The 26,566-nt window shown below is 51.4% G+C and overlaps 1 protein-coding gene across 2 annotated transcripts in view; it reads left to right on the top strand.

Annotated features, from left to right (window-relative positions):
* The first annotated feature begins 8,826 nt into the window (after positions 1-8,826).
* CAMKK1 (calcium/calmodulin dependent protein kinase kinase 1) overlaps positions 8,827-26,566 on the top strand; it is a 34,004-nt gene continuing 16,264 nt past the window's right edge. Inside the window, exons 1-8 of one of the 2 annotated variants that reach the window (XM_069873810.1) lie at positions 8,827-9,348; positions 13,011-13,058; positions 13,958-14,011; positions 20,415-20,466; positions 21,004-21,137; positions 21,704-21,740; positions 22,937-22,958; positions 25,030-25,118. In XM_069873810.1, coding sequence (XP_069729911.1) covers positions 8,893-9,348; positions 13,011-13,058; positions 13,958-14,011; positions 20,415-20,466; positions 21,004-21,137; positions 21,704-21,740; positions 22,937-22,958; positions 25,030-25,118 — 892 coding nt within the window. In that variant the 5' untranslated portion in view covers positions 8,827-8,892. The remainder of the gene's footprint in view (positions 9,349-13,010; positions 13,059-13,957; positions 14,012-20,414; positions 20,467-21,003; positions 21,138-21,703; positions 21,741-22,936; positions 22,959-25,029; positions 25,119-26,566) is intronic. The other variant, XM_069873811.1, reaches the window with a different exon arrangement.

The raw sequence follows: 26,566 nt of genomic DNA on the forward strand, positions 1-26,566 counted from the left end.
TGTTTAAAATCAGAATGGTGATGAAGTTGCCTTGGCTGCAGTCAGCAGTCCAGCGTGGAGCAGATCCGGTGCCGGCAGCAGGACGGCGCGGTGGTGGCTGCGCACAGCTCCGGCCTCAGGGAGCTGCTTCATTACTGGCTTTACTGGGGTGCTTATGGCATGGTGGGAAGGAGCTGTTCCAGGGGCTGGGAATTCAGTATGAAGTGCGTAACCTCTGGGATTTGCACTGTTGCAGAGGGTGAATGAAATGTCACTAGTGATTTCCAGCTGGAGCAGGAGGAAACTCTTAGCCTGGAATCAGGAGCTTGTGACCGGTGGGTCTTGAAGGTGTTTTATTCTGGGGGTTTTCCTACTGCTCCTTTGCTCCCCACAGTTCCCTTTGAACTCGGCTACCAGGCAGACCTGCCCTGGCTGTGTTGGCTGCAAACGGCTGAGGGAGGGTTTCCAGGGGAGAGACTGTCCTGTCCTTTTGTCTCTGTAGTGGGCTCTGGAGAAAGGGATTAAGGACAGGAGTAAGCTCCTTTCTGCCTGCCTCCCCTTTCCCCAAGGTACAGCTGTCTGTCTGTCTGAGAGGATCTGTCTCTTTGGGTCACTTCTCAGCGCTGCCAGAGGGGTGAGTTCAAAGTGCCCGGTGATGTCCCGGTCCGTAATCTTCCAGCAGCCAGTGAGCGCCGCGTGCGACGGGCAGGAGAGCTGGAGGCACACGGTCTTGGTGCCTCATTGGTGCTTGGGATGGTGGTTTGGATGGAGACAGACGCATGGAGCCGTTATCCGGGTAGGGAGCAGGCAGATCTCACGGTGTTATCACCATAGCAGTAGAGTAGGTAATTAACCTTTATTTTTAAAGATTCCTTTGGTGTGGGAGAGGGGATGTTTCTATCGGCGTGAAGTGGATTCACAGTGGAGCTGCTGTCGGGTTTTCCTTTGGCCTGGAGACTTTGTTCACACATCTGATGCCGTCGCTGTGGAGAGCGATAGATGATGATGCTGTGCTGGTGGGGTGGGAGCTGTTTGCTTACACTGGTGTGCAGTGCCTGAAGGGGTGTGCGAGTGCGCGTGCCGTCCTGCAGCAGCTGGGCTGTGGACACAGCTGAGCTGTCCTCTCATCCTTCCTGGGGTGTCCTCGCCTGGATTTTAGGGTCAGTCTGCCACAGATCTACTGTCGGATCTTAAGTTAGAGTTTCAAAGGCATCAAGTTATCTACTGGGGTCTGTTCAAAAGTATTTACATCAGCTCCCCAGCGCCCTGCTTCCCGTGAATGTATCCCCTGGGATGTTTGAAGTTGAGCGCAATTGTTTGTGAGCTGCTTCTATTCCTCTGGGATGGAGGGGTCTTCAAGTATCAAAAGTGGTTTAACTTTTGCAGCTTTGTATAAGAGTTTCTGTGAGGGTAACAGAACGATGTCGAAGGAGTTTGGCTGTGGTCCCAGCACCAGCCTGCACGGAGCCAGGCTCTGCGCATCCCACGCCAGGAGCAGGGTTTGTGTTTGCTGCACAATCAGCTGGTGCCTGCAGTTTGTACATGCTTAACCTGAGTGTCAGCGGAGGCTGGGAGGTGTCTCCAAAGTTGACTTTCAGAGCACTTTAAATGCAACCCTGGGATGTGGTTTTCCTCTGCTGGTTCAGCCCAGGGTTTCTTAGCAGTGCTCGGGCTGTCCTAGCACGACAAGGTCAGCAGTGATTACACTGACATTGGAAATGGGAGCCCCTTCCTCACCACAGAGTGCTGCTGCGTTGATGTAGAAAATGGACAAGTGGTCTTGGTTATTAAATGATTTGGATTTGGTCCTGGATTGAATGAGATTTCTGGAGCCAATGCGCTTACTCATCAGATGACTCACGTCTTAGTCACTTTGGGAATAAGTGCTTCCCTTTTTGGGTGCCTCCAGAATGGTTCGGGTGGAGATGAGCTTAAAATTCCCACCTCGCTTTTGATAATTTTTTAAAAAGCGTCTAAAAAAAGATTGGCTGTGGGAGAGGAGATAAAACAGTCACATCTAGGGCCCTTGGAAAGAACACAGAATCATGGAATGTTTTGGTTGGGAAGGGAACTTTAGAGCCCATCCAGTTCCAACCGCTGCCATGGGCAGGGACACCTCCCACTGGATCAGGGGCTCCAAGCCCCATCCAACCTGGCCTTGAACCCTCCAGGGATGGGGCAGCTGCAGCTTCTCTGGGCATCCTGATCCAGGGCCTCCTCTGGACCTGTTCCAACAGTTCCACATCCTTCCATATCCTATGTTGGGGATTCCAGAGCTGGACACAGGACTCCAGGTGAGAACTGGTGAAAGTCAAGCCAAAAATACTTTTCTTACTAGTGTCCTTTGTCAGGTACAGGAGGATAATTCACAGGCTTGTAGGTTTTAAGGTCTCTGTAATGGTCTGCGCTGGATCTCGTGGGTCACAGCGTGGAGGATTGTACCAGCAGCCCCTTTTGGAGAAATCAACTCAAGAGGAATTTATCGCTTTCTCAAGAAATCTTCTGGTTTGTTTTGCCTCTTGTATCCTAGAGGTTTGTGTTCTCTGTATTAAAATGTAACTCATTTACAAGATTGTTGCTAAACCTCAAAGGCAAAGGAATTCTGCTAACACACGATAATAATATTGTAATGATGATACAGGCAAATGCTAGCAATTTGGTGTTGTTACTGCACGGAAAACTTTCCAGATGAGGTTGGCTCAGATGATAAAGCTCCCTCCAAGTGTGCTACCTCTGTGCGTTTATTTGTGCTTCTGCTCGCTGTTTGGATATTGGGTGTTTCTGGCATCTCTCTGTGAGTGGTGTGTGTGCCTCCCAGACATCAACGAGGAGTTAGGGAAACGTGGGAGAGGACCGAGCGCCCTGTCCCACGTGCAGCCCTCGAGCGGCTGCGAAGCAAACAGCCTCATGGTTTAGTGCCAGAGAGGGACGATGCGAGAGGAACCGAGCAGGAGCCTCATCCGAGTGCGATGCTGGAGAGCTTCCAGCCAGTGATGGGAGCTGCGATTTTGGAAGACTTGACCTGAGCCTTAGGAAGAACTGTAAATGCAGATGTGGAAGAAAATGCTGTCGTCGTCCTCACCTCCTGGGAAAGGAGCCCTGGGTGGCTCCCGTGTAACTGGGCAGCGCTCATAGACACGTGTGAAATGTTCACCCAGGCACTCAGGTGAGTATTTCCACATTTTTGAGGGTGAGATTTTTAGCGCCGTTCATGCTTTGGCACGTGGCTGTCATCCCTTCTGACGGCCTGAGACCATCGTTAAAAGTTCAGGTATGTGCTTAAGTACTTTGCTGGAGTAGAGCTGCCATCGCAGTGTGTTGGGAAACTTGGGGGCTGTATACAGACTAATTGTTTGGAGCTGTGTCCTGGAGGGTGCTGAGCACCCTGGCTGGGAGCCAGCAAGGCTTTTAAACACATGCTTTGCCCATTATTTTTTTTTTTTTTTACATCATTACCAGCTTTGTTCTTTGATTTCTTTTCCCTTGGCAACTTGAGAAGGCTATGTGAGCAGCCAGAGCAGTGTAATTCACCCTCCAGCGATACCCTGACCTGTACAGCCGGGATGTCCCGTGGGACGTGGGAGAGCTCACCTGAGCAGGTATTGCTGCTGCTGCCTGAGCCAACCAGCTTCAGGTTTTCTCTTCTGCATTCACCAGGCTGCATGAGCAACGCTCCAACTGCAGTTGTAAACCACATCCCGTCTTCCCACGTCTCTTTGCTTGCTCTTAAACTGTATAGATCTTATTTATTCCCCCCTTTCCTCTTTGACTGTATTCACCTTTCTCCTGCCTTGAAAACGGTGGTGGTGAGTTGACAAATTTAGATTTTATTTGGAAGTGGCATCATCTGCAGGGGATAGAGGAGCCTAAAAATCCTCTGGAGGAGGCGGCTTCTACCTGCTGTCTGGTTTTCAGGGCGTTATTCTTTGGCTTTGCCTGCTGAGTGCAGAAGAAAAGTGCTGCAGCCCTGGTCAGAGGCTGGGAAGGAGCCTGGTTCTGCAAAGAGGTGGCTGTATACGTGCTGCTGTTCTCAGCTGTGTCTCTTCTGTCCCTGCGTCTTCAGCTGGAGCAGCTCCTATTGTAGCTCAGTGTGCCTCGTTGGGCATGTGAAGCAAGACTAAATCTGGTGTTGCTGCCAAAACCCACACCTCCCTCAGCAGGGAACATCTCCCTCAGCAGGGATTTACTCCCCATCTTCCTCCTGCGCCTGCTGACTTGGTGGCCAAGCCCGTGTCTTTCTGCTGTTCTCGTTGCAGCTCTGCAGAGGTGACAGAGCTCAGGGTTGGCTCTGCATCACTTCTAATGCTTCAGGAAAGGTCTGGCTTGTCAGGTGCAATGCACAGTACCTTGTCCAGAGCCGTGGAGAGTGGGGGAACTCTGGTGTCTCAGGGCAGCACAGCACACGGACCAGAGCCTGGAAACTTTTGGTCCTTTGGTGTTGCAAAGCCTTTTTCGTGCTCTGAGATATCCTCAGCCTAAATTTCAGGAATGGCCTTGCAGTGACTCAGAAGAACAGCTTTCTCCTCAGCAGCCTTTGCCTAGCGACTCGCTGGATAATCTCCAGTCGCTGACCTTGGGGCTTTGAAAGTGCATTTTGGCTTAAAGAGCTAAAGCTTAAGCCTTCAAAGGAACCGGGAAGCCTCCTACCCTTTAAATTTCCGAGCAGTGGGGTTATGTGGGCACGGCCAAGGGTAATCGCAGGGGTGGTTTTCCTGGTTGTGTCTCCTGCAGGATCTGTGGCTCGTGCCCTGGAGCCTGTTCCCTCTGCACAGAGCACCTCTCTGCCGCCGCCTTTGATTTTGCGCAGGTTAACTGAGGCCGTGTTTTCAAGTCCTGGGGTTTCTAAAAGATGTGAGGATTATCAGAAGATGGGATTTATCCATGTGGAAATAGAGCAAATACTTTGAGCTCTGAATTTCAAGTGCATTTGTCTCTTCCCATAGCGGTCACTGCTTTTTGTCTTGCCCTGTGTGGTTCTTCCTCGCTTTGCTTCTTGCCTTCGATGTGCAGAGCTGGAGACCATCAGCCCGTGGGCCGTTAGGAGGTGGGCATGGGGGTCAGTTCCCTCTTTAAACTCTGCAGAGATCACCTTGAATGGAAATTCCACCCGTATCTGAGCTGCTGGGGAGAAGAAAGCCTGCTGTGTTCTGTGCTGGAGGTTTTTATTGTAGATTTGCAATCCTGAAACAGCTGGAAATTAATGGTTTTTAAAGTGCTGGGAAGGCTTTTCCCTGCAGCTGGCTTATACAGCTATGCAGCTCGATATACCCCCTGAAATGCCATCACATCTCTCCAAGGCAGATGAAAGCTTTTTCCTGATCTGGGAGGAAGATAAACTTCTCAGACCACAGTGAACTTGTTCTGCCTGGTGGCTTGTTTGGTTTGTTGTGGATGCTTTTTAAACAAAACCAACTCCTATTTCATCGGCATTATCCGCAGTGTTTAATATCACTCTCGCTTAGATGGATTTGGCACTCCTCAATGTTTTCTTGTTACAGGAATTTCCTTAAGTAGAAACTTTTCCTTCAGAGTAATTTTTGGTTGATTATTGCTTATATATGCAATTAGTGTAATTGCATCTGATTATGCAAATGTATTTAATCACATAATTAGAACGTGAAGGGATGAAATATAATGCAGTTGGGAAATCTTTTGTGAAACCTCCCGAGCTCGCTGTGCTGTGCACAAGGTAGTTGTTATCTCGTGCTGTAGGCTGCGAGACTGGAGGTTTGAGTTCAGCATCCTGTGCAGTTTCAAAACATTTAAAATGTGCTGCTAATTGCTCTTAAAATTGGTTACCCAGCCTTCATGGTGGGAAGGCCTGTAACTTATTTTCTGCATGATACTATTCAGAGCTCGGTGCTGAGCTCAGCCCTGCTGCTTCACGTCTGCAGCCACGTTTTACACCCAGGGCTATGGAAGCATCAATCCTGCATCAGACCCAACTCCTGGATCCTGCCTGCAGCCAGGTCTGTCACGGGGCGGGCAGGGAGAGCAGGATGAGCGTGGGTCCTCCAGGTGCTCGTTGTCTGTAGGTCAGGGAGCAAATTGGCCCCCAAATCCCTTTTGAAAACCCCTTGCCTTGGTGAGGAAGAGGGGGCAGGGATGGACGAGGCGCTGAGGAACATGGTTTAGTGTTTGATAGGAATGGTTGGACTCGATGATCTGGTGGGTCTCTTCCAACCTGGTGATTCTATGATTCTATGATTTTCCAGATTGTGATCTGGAGGTGTTCGTTATCATTCAAGACACCTGGCAGGGGCCCGAGCCTGCGCCTCAGATCCCTCGCACGGTGCTTGAATTGCAGAAAATGCTGCTCTTTGTCGTCCAGCGGTTACTTCTAAAGCTGCACTAAGAGCTTTGCAGAAGTAATCACAGCGCCTCGCCTCTACGATCTAATTTTCAGCTGTGGCACAGCCGCCAGGCTCCCAGCCAAGGACTGTGGAGAGGAGCGAAAAGGACTCGAATCATTATAGCAGGATCGAGTGGTTTCTCAGCAAGACAGGATTGTCTGTGCTCTCAGAGAAGAGCCTCATAAGCCACGGGATAAAGCAAATGTATGGCATGTATGCAAAAAGCACAGTCAGTATATTCTTTCTTATTATTTGGGTTGTGTTAATATCTCCTACTTCTGGTCAGGAGTTGGTACCAAACACGATTCCCAGCGAGGGCGCAGTCCAAGCAGCCGGTCTGGGGCACGTCTGCCTCCATTATCTTTGCAAGGGCTGTGGAGATTTGCTTTCTTTCCTCCTCAATCCTGTTCCTTTCAAATGATGTTTTGTGCTGCGCTCTGCTCAGCGCCTGCCTGGGAAACATGTGCAGCCGTTTGATAAATATATTGCGTAAAGCACCTCTGAAGTGGCAATCAGCCTGCAGCAGAGAAGCAGCTACGGGGGAAAATGGTAAAGAAGATACGTGTAAGTAAATTAATTTTGCTCATATAAGCTTGTTTGCAGCTTTAGTTGGTGTCTGCGGCGTAATCCTCTGATCTGCAGCAGGTGTTGGGTGCTGTGGGGATCAGAGCGGTGTCTGCGTGAAGAGCATCGGCCCCGCGGGCGCTCGTGGAAGGTAGCGCTGGTCTCTGTTCTGCTGGGATTTCCCAACACGACAAGGTGCGGATTTGTTGTAGCCTGACAAACTGCAAATCCACCGCTGATTTTGCCTGGCAGAAATAAATCGCCCTTTGTACTGAGTTTTATGCACAGTGAGACCCGTCTGTGCGTAACCGAGCTGCTTATTCAGAAACCATTGCTTTCCAATGTGCTTTTGGAGGATTTATCGGTGGAAAGGAATCCTTCAAAACAGAAGAACCTGAAACGAAGACCTTTATTGCCTTTTAAGTCTTGTGAGGTTTTTTTAGCGTACATTTAGCAGCGCTGTGTTGTTGGTTGTGATGCTGTATGTGTCTGTTTTGATGGGGTGAACTGATTTATGGGGTTTATTTTCAGTTTATCTATTGAGGTTGTCAGTTGGCTGGAGATTTATTTTGCAGCCTGAGCCGTGGGTTAGAGCAGAGCTGCTGCTTTTGAGGGGCTGAGCCTGGGGTGCCCGCTGGGCAGTGAGGAGCTGTGCAGGCAGCTGACATGAGCATCACTGTTTGCTGGGACCTGGCTGCTGTTCCCCAGTGGTTTTGGCTACTTTTCCGTTGGCTGCAGAGTGAGGATATGTGTGAGATGCCCGAGTGTTCAGTCCAGGTAGGTGGTTTGTGGGCTTTCACGGCAGATGCTTCCCTCCCCTTGTTCCCATGTGTAGGAAAAACCTCGTGGCAGGAGGGAGAAAGAAGGTGGGGGAGCCGCAGACTTTAGCTCCAGGTTGATTTTTTTCCCTCTTGGTGTTTTGATAGAAGGTTTTAAAGCTGATCTCACCATCTCATTACTGGTTTGAGTAAGTGACGCTGCTGTTGGGTTGGTTTTTTTTTCAAACAAGCCTGCAGAAAAGGCAGGAGAAGGCAGTAAGATGATACCTGGATGGAGGAGGAGGGGAAGGAGGTGAAGAGCGGGCTCTGAGGAGCATGTGTTGGATTTGGATGTTTATTTTCTGTGCCACTGAGTGCTCTATGTGTCCCCCCTGTGTCTGGCATGCGACCCAGGGTGAAGCCTCCCATCCAGATCTCTCTCTGGTTTCCTTATTGATATAACAGATTGCTTGAACTTGGCTGCTGTGCAGCTGTGGGGGTCTTGGGAGGTCGCCTCTCTTTGCAGCAGAGTTCAGCTGTCGTGTGTCTGACTGAGGATCCTTTGAGCCAGGATCGACCTTTGCTTCGTGCTCCTCAGCGAGGGTGTTGAGCACGTTCCCGTGATGCTGGATGGGGCTCGCCAACCCTTCCTCACCCAAGCTAAATGCTGCCAGCATGAACACCCTGACTCTCTAGGGCTCTACAAGGCAACAGGGAGACTCCCGTGGAGCACTGAAGGGCTGTGGGGTTGTTGTTAGGTGCCTTAAATTTGGATACACACCAGGAGCTCTTCTGCCCTATTAATAAGACTTCAAGAGGGTGAAAGTCCTTTGACCTTGTCTGGTTCAGAAGTTGTACTTCTCCTTTTCCTGTGAGCTCTGGTTGACTGTCGATCTCGGCCAGAAGGAGAAGTTCTCTTCAGCTGTGTCACTTGTTGCATACCAGGTAAAGCCTCTTGTTTATCGCTTTCATAATGCGATGCTCAGCTTTGCCTTTCCTTCTGAGCGTTTGCAACTCATTTACAGCCTGCCAGTGCTTTACCTTCAGTTTCTTTTATTCTAGAAGCAGCCAGATTACAGGTGTGTTGGCTACGTTTGAACATTATCGTTCGGTTTACCTGGTTTTGTTCCCTTTTAGGTGTTTCATGGAGCGATTCCTTCACGCCACATGGTGTCTGTGAGCAGTAGCACCGCAGCTCTCCGCAGCGCTGCCTGAGACCGCGTGGGCTGGACCCAGCGATGGGGGACTCTCCGACACCCGCGGTGGACGGAGGCGTGGGCACGTGCTGCAAGGACACCCAGACTGAGCTCGCCGAGCGGGTGGCAGCTATTGACGTGGCTGTTGGCCCAGACAGAAGCGACCAAAACGGGGAAGACAACGCTGAAGAAAACGACACGGTCTTTACTGATAAGATAAAAGACATCCAGAGAAATGGAGTCGGCAGTGACGTGGGGACGAATGCGTTTCTGCCTCCTCAGCGGCCTGAAGATGCTCCCTGGAGGCACGTTCCCAAGAGACCTCTCACCAGGCCCGTCCTGTCAAGTAGGAAATTCTCTCTTCAGGAAAAATCATCAGGAGGTTATTTGGCTTCTAGCAACACTCCAGGCTATGGTCCGTATGCCACAGGGCCATCGCCGCGTATAATGAGGCGACCGACGATAGAGTCCAATCGGGTCTCCATATCGGATTCTGAGGTAGGAATGTTCTCCCCTGCGATTGTGTGTCGAGGGGAGGTAGGTCTGTCTTCACTGGCAGTGGGAGTCTTCAGTCTTTTGGAGTAATTATCTCTAAGTGCTGGGTTTTTTGTAAGGGGATGAGGGAAATTCCCTGACACCAGGGATTTTATTAGCTTGGAATGGCTGGACACCTTTGCAACCCTCCCCTAGACCTCAGCGAGGAGCAGCCCTGGCCCTGGCATCGGCTCCCCCAGCCGTCCCCTGCCTGGGAGAGTCCTGCTGAGGGACCAGGACCCTCACTTTGTGGTGGGAGCACGCAGAAGCCTGTCAGGCTGTTTAGAGCAAGGGCTGTAGCCAAATGGCTTTGATCTCATGTCCCCGCTGTGTGTGCCCTTCGGGAGTTTGTCAGTCACAGCAGCTTTGCGGCTGGTATTTTATGGATTTAAGCTTCTGGAGATTATGTATCTGCTATTGTATTTTGCCATTATTGAAGACATGATTTAATTCTATAAAGAGCTTAAACGCACTGGTGTTTCCTACTCCTGTCAGGGTTTTCCTTTGTCTCTAAAGCATTTGTACGGGTTTAGCAGCAGCGGTGGCCGAGGGCTGTGTCTCAGGGTGGCTGAGGTTGCCCTTGCGTGGCTCCCTCACTCCTGGCCCTGGGCTCAGACCTGTCCCAGCGGGGCGACGGCTGCTGGACGTGCTCCCTGGAGCCGTGCTTCATCTTCCCAGCTTATAGGGGAGGTACCTGTATCCTGTAGGAACAGCAAAAGCACTGGGAAGATGCACGCTTGTTCACAGGATGAAGTTTGAGGCTGGCAGCTGAACAATGAGTAGCAAGCGTTAGGTGTGTGGCAGTAAGGTGAGAGTGCAGCCCAACTCCAATGTCCTGCGTGTGACCTGGCAGCGGTTGTAGGGTGGTTGTGTTCGTGACTGAGAGGTGCTGGTAGTCCCAATAAAGCTGTACAGCTAATTGAGGCACAGCAGGCAACTCAAAGAGAAGCGGAGAACAGATCTTATGTCATTACATGCATTTGCTCAGTATGTTTGCTGTAAGCAATTAGCAGAGCCTTGCAATTAACAGAGACTTGCCTGTGGCAGAGGGGACTGAGCTGAGCCAGAAGGTGAGGGTAGAGCTTCTAAGAGCTACAAGGAATTCTGTGTTGAGGCTTTTGGTCTTATGTGAACTGAAATAACCCTGTGATGAGAAATACAGTCACGGTGTACTGAGCAGGCGCTTTCTGTTGATCACTTTGATGCGCAGACCCTCGCTGAGCAGGGAGGTCAAGCTGGCAGGATCCAGCTCACTGGTCACAGCATCTCCCCTGCTCTCCCTGCAAGTGACTCTTTAACAAGAGTCAAGCTGCGCATTCGTACTTGAGTCTGTGTCTCTTAGCTGCTTAAAGTGATTTCAGAATTGCTCCTTGCTCCTTTTTTTGAGTATGCGGCATCAGTCGGTGCCTTTGGGTGGCAGGGCATCCATCACTCTGCCTCGCAGCCGCTGCCCGAGCCAGTTACAGTCTGTGCAGAAATGAAGACGAAGTTCGCGACCATTTGGGCTTTATCAGTGGCCCGCGTGCAGGTGCCGTCTGTCAGGAGCAGAGATGGATGGGGCTGCGTATCGAAACACCCTGCGCGATGCTGATAGTGATCTAGGATTCAATCCGCTTTCCCTTGCGGCGCTCACTGCTGTGCTGCCAGCAGCTCTGCGTCCCTCACTGACCTGCAGAAATGATGGAGAGCTGTGCCGTGGGGAGGCCGCATCTGGGGATACGGCCGAGGTGGATTCCCTGTTGTTCTCTGCTGAATTGTGGAAGGACCACGTGTTCAGTCAGAGAGGCTGCCGAGCTCGTTGGTGCTGGTTTAATACTAGTTCAGAGCCTGGGAGGGACACTCGTATTCAGGGATCAGAGGGCCAGGAGCCGAAGCGCAGGCTGCGATGCTGCAGGAGGCTTCACGCGGTGCTGGGAGCAGGCAGTGAATTGTGCCATCCCATCTCTGACAGCCCAAACAGCTGCCTTCCCATCCTGCTGTCCCTCCAGCCTCAATTCTCAGTTCTCGGGGTTTCTGTCGCGCAGTGGATTTATGGAATTTTTCCTGCCCTATGGACTTCACTGTGCTTTATGGTTTTTGACCAGTTTTTATTTTCTGTGACACTGATTCATGCCCTCCTCTCTTGAGTAAATACCTTGCATTTGTTAACAAACAGAACATCTTGTTTTTTAAGGCAGAACAATTATTGCATGCTCGGATGGACACAGCAGTTGATTTTGCTGACAGCTTTTCATTAAAGGATCTCATTAATGCTTTTCTCTGTTCGTATTTATCAGCAGTTGCAAATACATTGGCGTGATGAAATCAAGAGTGCTGTACAGTGTTATCTGTGAGAAACACTTGCCCCAGAGATGGGCGTTTCTCTCTGATAAAGGAATAGGACAATTATTCCTCTTCCTGCGGGAAAAGCAAATAGTAATGTAATATAATAACAGCTCTGCCAGTCTGCAGCAACATGTGGCAGGAGTCACCTCAGCTGAGAGTTGTGGTCTCCCTGCAGAGAAAAAATAGGTGTAAGAAGCACCTATAGTCTGGTTTGATTCAGCTGCGTTGAGCTCAAGTGCTTGAAGCACTGCGGAAGCTGGGATGATGATGCTTCTCACCGGTTGTATCGCCCTTCCCTCAGACCCTGTCTGGCTGTTCCTATCCTAGTATTTATCCATTCCTTTTGAAAAAAAAAAAAAAAGTGATCCCCAAAAGCACAGTTGTCCTGGCATAGCTGATGAGCTCCATTTAGCAGCAGTGGAAGACCAAATGGGCTTCAGAGGATCGGGTTGGTATAGGGTAGCAGTGGTAATTTCCAGCCAGGGGTGAGAAGGGTAGTGGGAAGGTTATGGTCAGAGTCAATGGAACTGGTGCCTTGGACACAGAAGGAGCAGGCGTGTAGCCCCTCCTCAGTTGCACTAAATAAAACTGCTCTGTAAGAGAGTTTGCCCAGCTGGATGGACTACATCCCACATAACGGAACCTGCTCCTTCAGGAGGAAGGGACAAAAAGCCCCTGTGGCTGCTTGGAGAGTGTGTTTGCAAGGAGAAATTGCAAACTGTGCTTTAGAGATACCACCTTGGCTTGAAACAGGATGGTGGGAGGCGTGCAGGCTCATGCTGCAGCCCCAGGGCTGGTGCAGTTGCCTGGGGGCTGGGGGCTGGTGGCCCGTGAGAGCCCCGTGGAGCTGGGAATGGGTGATTTCTGTTTGATACTGAACACAGTGCGATGTAGGTGGTCGATGTAAAGAGCTGTTGGGTACACCGGGCTGAATCACAGAGTGGTTTGGGTTGGAAGGAACCCTAGAACCCATCCAGTTTCAACCCCCCTGCCATGGGCAGGGACACTTCCCACTGCAGCAGGGTGATCAAAGCCCCATCCAACATAGAACCTGGAGCGATGCTGAGGAATAAGGGTTGGGGGGCTGCTGGTGTTACACCAGCACAGCCAAAGCTGGGATTCAGCCTGCAATTGCTTTGTTGTGGGCTGTCAAAAAATTGCAGTGCTTATAGTGTAAAATATGCCAATTTAAAGAAGATTAGGTCTTTTGCTATTCAGCACTCATCTTCTGCTTGATACAGATCCAAACTCGGCCATTTCCTTCTACCAGTGCTCTAACTCTGTCTCCTTTCGATCCGCAGGACTGTGTGCAACTAAACCAGTACAAGCTGCAGAGCGAAATAGGCAAGGTACGGCAAGGACTCGGGTTGTCGCAGCAGCCCCCGGGCACACACACGACTACGGCTGGAAAGACTGTGCCAGCCCACAGGATCTCAGAGGACAAGACTCCTTGTGATTTGTGCTTTGTTTGGGGTTTTTTTTGTTTGTTTTTAATCCTTATTAATTTGAGCAAGTTTTGTTCAAGGTCAACATGGAGCTCCTTCCTCTGAAATATAAATTCCTTTTCCTCCGCTCTGAAGGTGCTTAAACTGGCTCCTTTCCAAGGTGTTTGCTTGCCAAATGTGACACTGAGTGTCTTTGCGTTACTGCAGCCCAGGAGGGACAGAAAACCAAAACCAAAAATCAGGCCAGGGGTTTGGTCCCTATCAGGGCTAGTTTAGGTGTTTATACCCATGGAGTTTGGTTTCAGGCTTTCAGTGGAGCTGTGGATCCAGCAGTGATCCAGTCCTGCATCTGCCTGGGCAGAGGCTGTCAGAGGACAGCAGGCAGCTGGTCTTCACTGCAGTCCATCTGCTGCCAAGAGATGCAGAGGTTTCCTGCTGAAAGTCATCTTGCACGGAAGTGCAGGAAGGGTGTCCATGAAGAATTCCCAAACTTGCACCAAAAAATCCGCTTGGAAATTGTTTTTTCATCTCTCCGCCCACATTTGAGTTAAGATGGACCCAGTGGCTTTGGCTCAGGGCAGGAGGTAATGGGCTAAGACTCAACACCTCCAGACATTTTTAATCCTCAAACAACCCGTGTCTCCAAACGTACGACCTCGCACTGGGTCACGTCGGCTTCAGGCTGCGCTCAAGGATAGGCATGGCCTGTGGCCTCGGAGGGTTTTTTTTGTTGCAAGGCCTTGAGCAGCAAGGAAACAAAATGAAGCTGCTGAACTGACTGTGCAATTTGTGTTTATTTTTAGGGCTCCTATGGCGTTGTGAAACTGGCCTACAATGAGAATGATGACAAGTATTATGTAAGTGTCTCCTCTGCTCCTCCCTGCCATTGCTGCTCCTCGTTCCCTTCTGCACCTCCAAGAGCCAGATCCTCTCTGCTTTTCTGCTTTTAGCAAACACACTTCTGATTTGGGTGGCATGCAAGGAATCAAACCTCCCTGCTAGGCAGGGAGCAACATGCTCGCTTGCGTGCGGTGCCGGGCGGGAGGGAGAGAGGATGGGCTGCTTGATCTAGCAGGTGGCATCTGGGAGGCTGCAGGAGCGTATCGCCGATTTGTCTTGACATTTTCTAGCTCTGAAGCAGGTCACCTGAAATTAGAGGCGTGTGGGTGGTGGTATTCAGGCCCTGCTGTGCGTTGGAAGATGGGCTTGGAAGGAGCAGGCGTGCTTTGTAAGGGAGCGGGGGCGTTGATGGGAGTGATGCTGAGCAGTACAGCCCAGCTGGGACTGCCCAGCTCCCTTGCATCTTATCTGCTCGTGCGTTGTCTCCCCGTGCACCAAATGGACCTCGCTGTCAGGGCCTGAGGTGCGGGATGCAGGGTGGAAGGCAGAGTCTGGGCTTTTAAATTCTTTGCTGAGCTGAAGCCAGAACTGCCACGTTTCACATTTGGAAAGGCTGCTTATCCTGAAGGCTCCTTGCCTTTCGGAGGCAGGTGAATCCTAAACATCCCAGCTGGGATTTCTGCACAATGTGCTTGTGAAGAGGGGCTCATGTCCCTGGGCTTGCCCCGTGGCACGTTCTGCTCCGGCTGAGAGCAGGAGCCAGCGAAAAGGAAGCCGCCTTGCTGTGCGAGGCTGTGCCCGCAAGCTTGTGGGAACGGCCTTGAGCAGAGTTTTGGTGGCTCCCAGGGTGAGTATGTGCTGAGAGGAGCTGGTTGTGTTGCTGTTGAGCCTGAACCCAGCAGCCCTCCGCGCAGCCCTACCAGTCGAGCCCTTCAGCTGCTGCTCTGTGCTGTTTGGTGAAAGGGATTCCGCTTTCACTGCTGTGATGGGGTGGTGGGTGGAAATGGGTCCATCGGAGCACCCAGGCAGACTCACACGCAGTTTTCTGTCCCAGGGCACAGAGGTTTTATGCTCACTCCCAGCTAGGTTTTCCTCCCCTCCTCCTGGCCGTACCAGGTTGGAGGGATTGGGTGGGAGTCGTGTGCCTGTTAGCATTTGTTAGCCCTTCCACGCTGCCAGTGGGCCTGGAGAAAAGTCCTGAAAGGAAGGATGGAAGAGATGAGATCAAAAACTGGACAAGGTGTCCTGGAGCTGGCCGAGTGAAGGAACCACAATTCTTTCCATCCCCTGTGCTTTCCAAGCTGACTCACCCACCGCAGCGCAGCGGCCGGTGTTCCTGATAGCTCCCTCTCCCCGCTGCCCTCCGAGTCCTCCCCGGCCCCTTGGTTCTGCGGAGCTGTGTCCCTTTCCTGATCCATCCAGGGCCAGTGGTACAGAGTGGGAACACATCACACAGAATTTATTTCCAGCTGAAAATCTTTTTATTTGAAAGCCATACCCTTTGTTTTGGCTCAGCTCCTTCCTGCTGGGAATCCCGCGGCTGTGCTGCCCAGGGTGGTTGTCGCAGCTCGGCAGGAGGGAGCTGGGTTTAATTTAGCTTTGCCTGCTTCGTTCTTACCCACGTTTGGATGCTGCTTAACAACGTGGACATAGCTTTAGCTGGTCAAGTCGGAGCCAAAAGTGAAAGCCAATGTCCAGGTTAGCCTGCTGTGTGTTAGTTAATACCCGCTTAATCTCCGTTGCTTCTCTAATCTAAGCAAACGCTGCAGCTCCTGCAGCCCGAGAGTGGCCCCCATGCCAGGACACTTCTGTTTCAGCCTCTCTGCCTGAAGGTTTGAGCACCCTGGTCCAGTGGGAGGCATTCCTGTCCGTGGCAAGGGTGGGAACTGGATGGGCTTTAAGGTCCTTTCCAACCCAAACCTTTCCTTGATGATGATTCTATGATGAAGGTGGACGGGGTGTGCGTGCCCCCTCGATGCCAGCGTTGCTGTGCTCTTTGGCTCTTCCCAATCCGATCCTCCTGCTGCAGGGCTCGAGGCAGGACCTGAACCAGGTCTGGGCAAGGGCCCTGGGGCTGTGAAGCTGATCGTGGGGTGCTGCAGCGGGATGGAGAGGCAGGATGAGAGCGAGAGCACTGGTGGTGTCTGCCCCGCACCGATTGCAGCGGGTGCAGCGTATGGGAGAGGAAAGGGATGATCCTGGGGTGGGAGCTTTCCCCCTTTCCCAGCCACAGTCAGATGCAGACAGGCTCTCACTCCTCATCCTTCCAGGTGACCGGGCTGGTGGTTTCCAGGAGGGGAGGCTGTGACGGAGGGGCCTCCGCTTTTCTAAGGGGCTACCCAGGAGCTGTCAGGTCTTTAAAACTTCAGAGAAGACACACAAGCTGCGTAACTGCCTGATGGTTGTGTAGCTCTCCGTGCCTCTCGGTGTCCGACCCGTGTGCTCTCCCAGCGCTGAGATAAATTCCATGCTGCTCTGTCGGTTGCTCCTGTCCAAGGCTGTGATACAGCAAGGCACCTTGACCCCCAGGGGATTCCTACCACAATGACCTGTTACCAGCAGTTAGCAGAAGCAAAGTTGCAGTTCTGACAGCGTGGAAGGGCCTTGTTGGTGTTTACTGCCCCCCAAATTCAGCTCTGGCAGGGTTTTGTCTTAGGGAATCAGCCCTTGGTTGTCCCCCAGCGAGCAGCCCCTGGTGACCGATTCACGTGTGCGGTGTTTTAGCTGGAGGCTGGGGGTTGCTGCCTGCTTTATTTTCTTTAAGCTAGAGGGCTGCAATAAAAAGGAGCGAAACTTTAAAGAAAGCGGAGATTTTTTATTTTGGCATATAATCCAGTGGTTTCTTGTTGAGGCGTGGGGCCCTTCGCTGGCTTTTTCTGTAAAGCTGGATTTTATAGGTACCAGGAGCTGAATTTAGGAAAGATTTCTCTTGCTTTTGCAGTTTTGTATCTGGCCTAGAATTAGGAAAAACTCTAAAAAAAAATGCTGATCACTGCATTACCACATTTGGGAAAAATGTAAATGGGTTGTAGTTACTTTGTGGGGTTTTTACCTTCTGTTAAAGATAAGTGAGTGCTTCCAAGAGCTTTATCCCTTGTGTGAACAACCACAGTGCTGTGGAGCGCTGTGAAAGGGTACTGACTCACATCAGTGGATGCAGGGAACGAATTATCCCAGGGAAAATGAACTTCCAGTGCTCCTTCCAAGGAGGAGACCCCATCGCACTGCTGGGCCACATGGAGCTGTTAGAGCAGCGTTCGCGGGGCTCTGCCGAGGAACCTTTTACAGCTGGGGGGTTTCAGCTTCAGGAGATGCTTTGACAGTGACTGAGGGATGGAAAGATACAAAAGCCACGGTCTGTGAAAAAGCAACAAATAAAAAGCAAAGGCAGCTGTGTCCAGGCAGAGATCCAGTTTGGATTCATTGTGCTGATGGAATTTGATTCTGTGATGCCTCGGGTCATGTCTCCTTCCTATTTTCAATCGCTAAATCAGCTTGTGCAGAGAAGTGGTGATGATAGACATTTCTTATGCTACTTCTGGACAAAAGAAATAGCCTTCTAGGTTGTCAGTGGATTTCTCTTTTTTTCTTTTTTAATCTGGTTTCCTAAGAAACGAGACTTGTGGATGTGCTCTCTGCCTCTGTTGTACCTAACAGCCCTTGTACAGAGGGCTGTTTGCTACCAGCTCTCAGTGATGGGGAGAAATTCCTTCTGAATTTATTCATAAAGAAAGCTGAATAAAATGCTGCTGCTGAGGGAGAGGTGGCCAGCAGCCTTGGACCTTCCTAGTGCCTGGAGAATCCACTTTGGTTGCCACTCAGGTGGGATCTGTTTTCCCTCAGGTCTCCTCCCGGAGCAGCTTCCCAGTGGCTTCCAGCTGCCAGGGGGAGGGTTGTCCAATTAGCTAGTAAATGGGCATCAAAGGGAGCACACGGTTCTTGCTGCCGCACACGGGAAAATGTCACAACCCGTGGCCATGTGAGAGGAGTTGAAAGGAAGGTGGGTGCCAGGGCGTGTGCGGAGGAAATCTCCTCCAGGCTCCCTCTTCTCCTGAGGAAGCTGCAGCCACGCTCGCCAATGGAAAGGGAAAATCTCTCGCCTTGGCTCTGAGCTAATTCGTTATCAGAGAGGCATTATCGGGGTAATTCGCTCTACCTGTGAGTACAAATGTCTCTGGCCCTTTCATGCAGGTGAGCCTGGAAGGAGAAGTGTGCTGAATTAATCTTGGGTCGCTCCCATTATGCACAGCTACGATTCAGCGAGGAAGCCTTATCCTGCCGGCTCTCGCTGTAATTAGTGCGGCTTCAACCGCTGCCGTGTGCTCTTGTCTCTGCTCTTGCGATAATTAAGTGGCTCTGGCCTATTGCGTGATAAAGGTTGTTCTTCATCCCCTCGTTTCCATTTGAAAGTGCAGAGGGTCAGGTCTGCTGCTCTGATCCAGCCCTGCTTGGGGAGTAGTGGACACGGGAGCTTTGAAGTTGCTGTGAGTGTGTCCTGGTGCTTCTTCTGCAGCAGCAGAGGGGCTTTAGAGTCAGCACAGTGATCTTACTTGTCTCCCATCACCCCTCGTAGCATTCTTCAAAGAGTTTGGGTGGCAGCAGTAGCTCTGTTCCTTCTGTTTCTTGTCTTTGCTGTCGCTCCTCTCTGCACCTTCTCACTCCCTCCAGCCTCTCCCCAGGACCAGCCTGATGTGGGCACGGCTCTTGGTGATGGTTCAGTTCCCCTGGCTGAATTCCCTGGAGCAGTGATGGAACTTGGGAGCTTTCAGCACCAAATAGCATCTTTTATTTCTCCCTTTAATCTAAAGCTGCTTGCCAGAAGGCAGAGGATTTGGGATGGCGCAAGGGCTGGCGATGGTTGAAAGAAAAATAGGGGTATGAATTCCTTTTGATTTTTGTCCATAAATATTCATCATGGAGAGATAAAATTGGGGAGCGTAGGAAGTCCTCCAGGCTTGGTCCTGGCCATCCTGGGAGGTGGTTGCACATGTCTGGGATCTGTTCTCAGCAGAACATGACTCATTTGGCTGCGTTGGACCCAGTGCTGTGGAAAGTAAAAGATAAGCACTTCTGAGTGTCTCTCAGCACCGTTGTTCCCAACAGTTGGTTCAGGAGCTGTCAGGCAGGATTGAGAACCACACGGTGTCTCTTCTCAATTAGACGGGTGCAAATCCAGAGGATTTCACTGGGTCTGTACCAAAGCCAACAATCCTTCCAGCGAGCTGTGAGCGCGGCTGCAGTGGGAGCAGTGAGGGGACGGGGGATGCACGGTGGCATCGCTGCCAGGGAAAACAGATTGGGAAGGAACTCACCAAAAAGGTCCCAGTGACTTATTCCTGGTCTGCGGGTTAGAGGCAGGTAGCATGCAGAGCCTGGCTCCATGGCATTCGTGTCAAATTCCATGGCATTTGGCTGTGTCCTGTGGGAGTCCTTGGTTAATTATATTTTGCAGGGGTCACTCCAGTGTAAATGACAGATTTGGATGCTTAATTAATAGGAGTAACTACCCTGTTCTAGGGGAAGGAGTGAGTGGCTGTCCCATCTTCTGGGAGCATGGACTGGATTCCTAAGCAAGTTGTACCATAAGCTGGTTTCTCATTAAACATTTATCTACTGGGCTGCTTGGGGCTGGCTGGAGTGGCCCTCGGAAAGGTTATTAATGCACAGAGCAGATGGACAGGCAGGGACTGTTTATTAAATTCTCATTGCCTTTTGCCATTATGCTAATGCCAACTGGATGGCAGAAAAAGCTCTACTGACCCTCACCGATTCCTCAGCTGCCTGGGTTTGCAACGGTGCCAGCGTACAGCGGGGTACAGAAAGGAACTGTTGGTAAAAACCCCCTTCCCTCCCCACGTATTTACCATCTTCCTGCACAGGATTGACTCCACCGTTTCACAGAATCTTAGAATCACCAGGTTGGAAGACACACACCAGATCATCGAGTCCAACCATTCCCATCAATCACTAACCCATGTCCCTCAGCGCCTCGTCCACCCGTCCCTTAAACCCCTCCAGGGAAGGGGACTCAACCCCCTCCCTGGGCAGCCTCTGCCAGGGACCAATCACCCTTTCTGTGAAAATTTTTTTCCTAATGTTCCTAAACCTCCCCTGGTGGAGCTTGAGGCCATTCCCTCTCGTCCTGTCCCTTGGGAGAAGAGCCCAGCTCCCTCCTCTCCACAACCTCCTTTCACGTAGTTATGGAGAGCAACTGATGTAGAGAGTTTCTGATGGTGCAGGGATGGATGCCTGCAGTGTCTCATTTGTGGTTGTGGTCACGGTGCTGTATCACGCTGCAGGTGCTTCTCTAGGTTGAGGACAGACCTGAGCTGGTCCCTGATACCCAGTGTACGCGCAGGTCACAGCGAGGAGCACGTGGCTCTTGTTCACCTCTAACGCTGCTTTTCCTTCTTTCTTCAGGCTATGAAAGTCCTCTCCAAAAAGAAGCTCTTGAAGCAGTATGGATTTCCACGTGGGTATCTCACGTTGAGAGGTGGCCTATTGTCCTCAGCTAGGCAAATGTCCCTCTAGAAACATCTGCAAGGACTGCAGAACGTGGCCTCCCTTGAAAGCTGGGGGCTGGGTAGATTACAGTGGGTGGTGAAAGGGCACAAGGAAGTTCTACACACTTGGTAATTAATTTCCTGGCTTTGAATTTCTTAGTCTCTTTGAAGTGCTGTGTCTTCCCTGTCCACCATGGATGGAGCCTAATTAGTGCTGGATGTTAGGCAGGGCAGATCACCTCGTCCCAGGGTCTCTCTGATCCCTCCGATGGCTCTGGTGGCCGAGCCACGGGACCTGGCAGACAGACCAGGCTGGAGGTGGTCTGGATGCACCTTCAATATCTCTGCTCTGGGTGGAGCCTGCAATGCTTTGGGGTGATAACAAGGTGATGAGATCTTCTAGAAGAGCTGGAGGGATCCTACAGAGGGGCCAGTGGCTGCTCACTCTTGCACATCGGGTGCTGCTAAGAAATGAGTTCTTCCTCGCTGTGTTGTCCCGATTGCAGGTCGGCCTCCTCCCAGAGGGTCCAAAGCTTCCTCCGGAGAGCAGCCCAAACCCATGGCTCCACTGGACAGGGTCTATCAGGAAATAGCCATCTTAAAGAAACTGGACCACGTCAACATTGTTAAGCTGATAGAGGTGAGCTGCTTCTCTGCTCTGAGCTACGCTGAAGCAAGTCTGGTTTGTATTGCAATGAGAGGATCTTTCTTTGACTGCTCCTGCTTCAGCCAAAATTGTTTGAAAATAGTTGTTCTGAAGGCAGATCGTACCAGTTCTGTGTGACAAGCTGACGGTCTCACCCCGGGATTTGTGCTGGTGCCTCAGGGAAGGCAGCTGGCCGTGCTGGTAGGAAAGCAGCGAGCTCTGACCAGTGACACTGGTGTGTAGACAGGGCTGGGAAGGGGCACAAGTGCCAGGCTTTGGTGCCACAGGCAGTATTGGCTGAGGGCAGATGAGGACAAGCTGTGCCTTTACTGGTGGGCTGCTTCTCCAAATACAGGCAGAAGCCCAGGTTTGTCTGGAGACATGAAAATCTGTGTCCTTCAAGGCCCCTTTCTGTGGAATCTCTAAATGTTGGCCTAAGTTGTTCTAAGTGCTCTGCAGCTCAGCATGGTGTACAGAGAACAGTTAAACATTGTGATTAAAAATGTTTTCTTCCTGTTTTTCTCCCTCCCCTTTCCTTATCTCTCTGTTATCAATTGCAGGTCCTCGATGATCCTGCAGAGGACAACTTGTACATGGGTACGTGAGCTGTCGTGCGCTAACAGAACTGTCTGGGCTTAGACCCAGTCGCACAAGTAACGCAGACCAGGGATCGGGTCAGTACTAGGAGGGGACTTGGACCAACTTCCAGAGGCTTATTTTTCCTGAAAAGTTAACAGTCTGTAAAGGCAGCTGGGGTGGAAGGGCCCCTTGCAGCAAGAGGAAGGCAGCCTTGTGATCTGATGGGTGTTTTCCAACCTGGTGATTCTATGATAAGTAGAGCTGTGTGCATCCCCTTGCCATGGGGGCACTAGGAAGACACGGCAGAGGCTCTGCCTCCCTGCTGCTGCGAGCCCTCCAACTGCAGTGGGAAGAAAGCAGGGAACGGAGGGTGCCAGGAGAGATGGAGCGACCTGCAGTGCCAGAAGGTGGTTGAATAATGAAATGCTGCCTCAAGCTGCAGCCTCTGCAGCCTGGAGAGCGAGATGAGCCGATGCGGGCTGGCTTGTTGTGTTTACCTTCAGCTGCTCTAACATCGCGGCTGTGAACAGGACTCCCTGGTGCTCTAGGACGGCGATCGGCTCAGATTTCTTGAGACGTGCAAGAAATCCTTTAGTAATTCATGAGGAAAGCTCTACTAGATAAAGGCAGATCCTTCTCCTGTTTGCAGAACAGGTCAGTGACAGGATCAGAAAAACACACTGCTGCTGACTCCCTAATCAGACACAAACTCCACGTGCTCTACGAACATCACCTCACACCAATAAATCCTCTCCGATTGCTTCTGCCAGCGAGCGTTTGCCTCTGACAGCCTTGTAGCTGTGCTGCTGATTGACACAGCAGAAATGGAGCAACGTGTTCTTACAGCATCTTGTTTGCTATCAGCAGTTTAGCAGAAATCTCACACCAAACACCCTCCTTGAAGGTACAGAATAAGACGGGGCTCAAATCAGCAAAGGCTGACACCGGGAGCACCAGGAATGTGGCTGATAACTTAGTGCCTGCTGTCTCCCTGTGTGGAGCTGGAGGGAGGTGAGGGTATTTGTCTTTGCTGAAGAGATGAATATTTTCATTTTGCACCCTCTGGTGTCCTTGTCATGGGTGAGGGAAGAGAAAGGAGTGGAGATAAATTGATTTACAGGTATAGGAATGGATGTGGGTTTGTAGGTGCTAAAAGTCAAATAAGCCCAGCCCCTCTGCTGATTGATTCACGGTTTGATTTCCTTTTCTTGCAGTGTTTGACCTCCTGAGGAAAGGGTAAGTAGCTCTCCTGGGATGCCTTCTGTTGAAATTTCTGGTGTTCGTTATTAGCTTCCGAGGTGAATCGGAGGTTTGACGCGAGTGGTGGGGCGAACTGCTGTCTGCAGGCAGGCACGGAGGAGGCGCAATCCAGAGGGAGTTGGCTTCGCACTCTTCAGCCTGGAGAACAGCAACATGCTGGGAGAACACATCCTGGTGCCAGGCTTTGATCCAGAAAAGAAATTTATTGCCAATTCCCCGTCAGGTGCCTGGAAGAAGAGGATTTAATAGGAATAGTCTTGGGTAACAGCCGCATCGTGGCTTCCTCTGCCCCAGGAGTGCATGGTTGCATCAACATTTACTTGCCTTATTTAGCCCCAGCACTAATGCCCTGTGGGAGTCACTTAGTGGCACGTTTTTTCATAGCAGGAGAGTGATAAGATGGTGGGAGTCTCCTCTCTGCTTCTTTTTACGCCTGCGCTGATTCTGCAGCTCTGCAGAGAGGCCAGGAGAGCTGTGCCCAGGATGGGAGAAATTCCCAAAGAGCTTTTTTCTCTCTCTCTGGCTCCATGAACAAGCCTCTCGTAGGCTTTCAGCTCCAGCAGGTTGCTTGTGAGAGCCTCCCCAGTCTCCCTGGTGACCAGGCTGCTGGCTATCCTGTAGGAGAGGGGATGAGAAAAGCTCCTGTAATCAGCCGTGGCCAGGGAACACGCGCTCGGCTGGGCGCAGCCTGTCTGCCTCCAGCAGAAGGCAATTAGACTCCATTAGTGCCTCTGCCAGTTCTGCCGCTCACATTATTTCTCCCTGGTTTCAGCAGCAGAAAAACGTGCGTGAAGAAGGGGCGGAAGGCAGCGGCAGAAAAGTGCGAGTAGGAGATGGAGATCATAAATCAGTTGGCAGCGAGGGAGAAGAAAGAAATGCTGCGGGAAGGTTTTGCTGCTGGGGGCTGAGGGGAAGAGCCACAGAGCCCTGTTCTGGAGATACACTCTCCTCAGCCAGGGTTGGGCTTGCAAGGACGGTGTCTGAGGAGCACTCGCTTAAATCCAGCCCAAGTCAGTGGACGTGTGTCCGAATGCAAGGGCAGGCTGCTGAGCACAAGCAGCATCAACCCCCAGTGCAGTGAAGTCCTTGGCTCCTGCCGCTCGTGCTGGGGAACAGAAGATGCAGACTGGCTCTTGTAGCCTCTTCGCCCTTAGCTTTCAGCAGGGAGAGGTGCAAGAGGGGCTTTTAGATATTATTGTGCGTCTCACCGTTGCTGGCATGCAGAGGCGAGGTGAGGCTGAGCAGCTAACCTTGGCTGTACAGGCCTGAATTACTGATCTGTGGTGGTGGCTGAACCCTGAACACCAAAATAGGTTTTCAAAGAATTTTAGCACAGCGCACTGGAAATATTCCCACTTAACCTTTGAGCCAGTGGTTCATGACTGGGTTCTGCCTTGGTCTAGACTCCCACACGCTAGTGCTGCTTCAAGACTGAGCCCCATCAGGGATTCTGTCTCCGTTGCTGCCTGGTGCCTCCTGGGGATGCTGGTTCTCACAGCCATCAGCAGCTTTACCAATAAACCAAAGGCCAGATCCGGTTCTGTTCTTTCACCACACCTTTTCCCACTAGGACTGGGAAAAAAAATTTTCACAGAAAGGGTCGTTGGTCCCTGGCAGAGGCTGCCCAGGGAAGGGGTTGAGTCCCCTTCCCTGGAGGGGTTTAAGGGACGGGTGGACGAGGCGCTGAGGGACATGGGTTAGTGATTGATGGGAATGGTTGGACTCAATGATCCGGTGGGTCTTTTCCAACCTGGTGATTGTATGATTCTAGGACTGTCAGTGTTTGCCTTATTTTGTGCAGAAAGCAGCAGTTAATCCTGGTCTTGGCAAGGGCTCTGTGGCTCCCATTGGCACAGGGACTGTGCAAAGCTCCCAGCTCACTAGCCGAGGCATCACCACAGAAAGGGTGACTGTGTCTCCGTCCTGGAACCTCCTGGGAGCCTGCCCCTCAGCGCTGGGGACGTGGTGATGGAGAGCACGGAACTTCTCCAGCAAGGAGCATCAGTGCTGTTCTGCTGTCCTGAGTTACCTCCCCTTTTCCCAACAGGCCTGTCATGGAGGTGCCCAGCGAGCAGCCCTTCAGCGAGGAGCAGGCTCGGCTCTACTTCCGAGACATCGTCTTGGGCATCGAGTACTGTGAGTAGCACCAGCACTGGTGGCGGCTTTGCAGAGCGCGTGTGTTGCTGTCCTGCTTGGTCAGTGAGAAGCCTCTTGACTCCGGTCAAGCAAGCAAGTGTGCTGCTCTAGTGCTTTGAGCCGTGTCTGTCTTCATTTCATCCACCCCTGGCAGCCCCTGCGAGCTCAGCTGCTCCTCGGAGCCAGAGCGAGCCCCGTGCTTTTGTTGGAGCCCCTGCTGGTTTCAAGCACCTGCAGAGGATGGGTCTCTGAGTATGAGGGACCTTGCCAAGGCGGAAGGTGGTTTGTGGTGCCTCAGTCCATCTCCACGCTTGAAAAGCACCACCACCACCTCATTTGGTTTGTCTAAAACCAGCAGGTGGGAATGAAATCAATATTTGTGAGTCTGTGATGGTCCAGAAGCTTCCAAGTGCTTCCAAGATTAATCAGGTCACCCCAGGCAGTCGCTGGAAATGTATCTATGAATGGGAAGCACAAGGCTGTTTTTCATCAGGGTTTGATGGGTGAAAACTGCAGCGTTTTATGTTCTCATTAGCATTCAGGGTACAGCAGAACCTGTACGGCTCAGCCGGAAGATCCAGGCTCTGCTGTGCTGGATGCTGCTGGTGTAGCAGCTCCTGCTCAGAGGGAACTTTAAGTTTAGAAGACAGTCAAAAAGAAAGGAAAAAGAAAGAAAGGAAAGCGTGTGTAACCCTAAGTAGAAGGAGTGAAACAGGACAATAAATTGTGCAGGCACTCCTGACAACCCAGGCTCTCCCAACAACAGGGACAGTAGGATGCTTTATTTTGGGCTATTGAGTAACCACTTATTTTATTAGCAAATGAAAGTTAAAAACTGTGTTCACCCAGCACCGCTGGGTAAATGCATGGCAATTATTGTGTAATTATAGGGGGAAAGTGCACTGTTCCTGCGCGCTGAAGGAAAAGTGTTGCCAGGCAATCTAGAGATTGCAAGGTAATCCTTTATTTTGGGAGGCTCGATAACCATGCAGCTGCTTGAAGCTTGCAGCCATCACAGCAGCAGATGCACCATTCCTGGTTGGGCTTTGTTAAATTAGGAGTTGGAGGCTGGATTCCCATCGCAGCCTGCAAGGTGTTGATCCAGCCTGTGGGGAGGGGAAGGGGCCACAGGAGCCGAAGTGATGGGAGAAGGGGCCTCAGCTTTTAAATTACTGGTGGTGGCAGGTGGTCCACGGCCACCGTGTGCCCATGGGGACCAGACTAGTTACCTGTGACTCTTGCCTGCGGTGGGGGCCTCCTGTGGGAAGGCTGGCTCTGGGGAGAAGCGTCTGGAGTTGTTTAAGCACATGCAGACTTTAATTCCCATCCTGGTGAAATGGTCCCTGGGAAGGAAAGTGCTTTTTCTCCCGTCTGCAAGATGCCCCCAGCACTGTCAGCCTTGTGCACTCCTGAGCCAGGGCAGCAGGCTGTCCTCTCGTGTTGTAAGA

Source organism: Phaenicophaeus curvirostris, chromosome 21 (genome assembly GCF_032191515.1).
Source record: "Phaenicophaeus curvirostris isolate KB17595 chromosome 21, BPBGC_Pcur_1.0, whole genome shotgun sequence".
Lineage (NCBI taxonomy): Eukaryota > Metazoa > Chordata > Aves > Cuculiformes > Cuculidae > Phaenicophaeus > Phaenicophaeus curvirostris.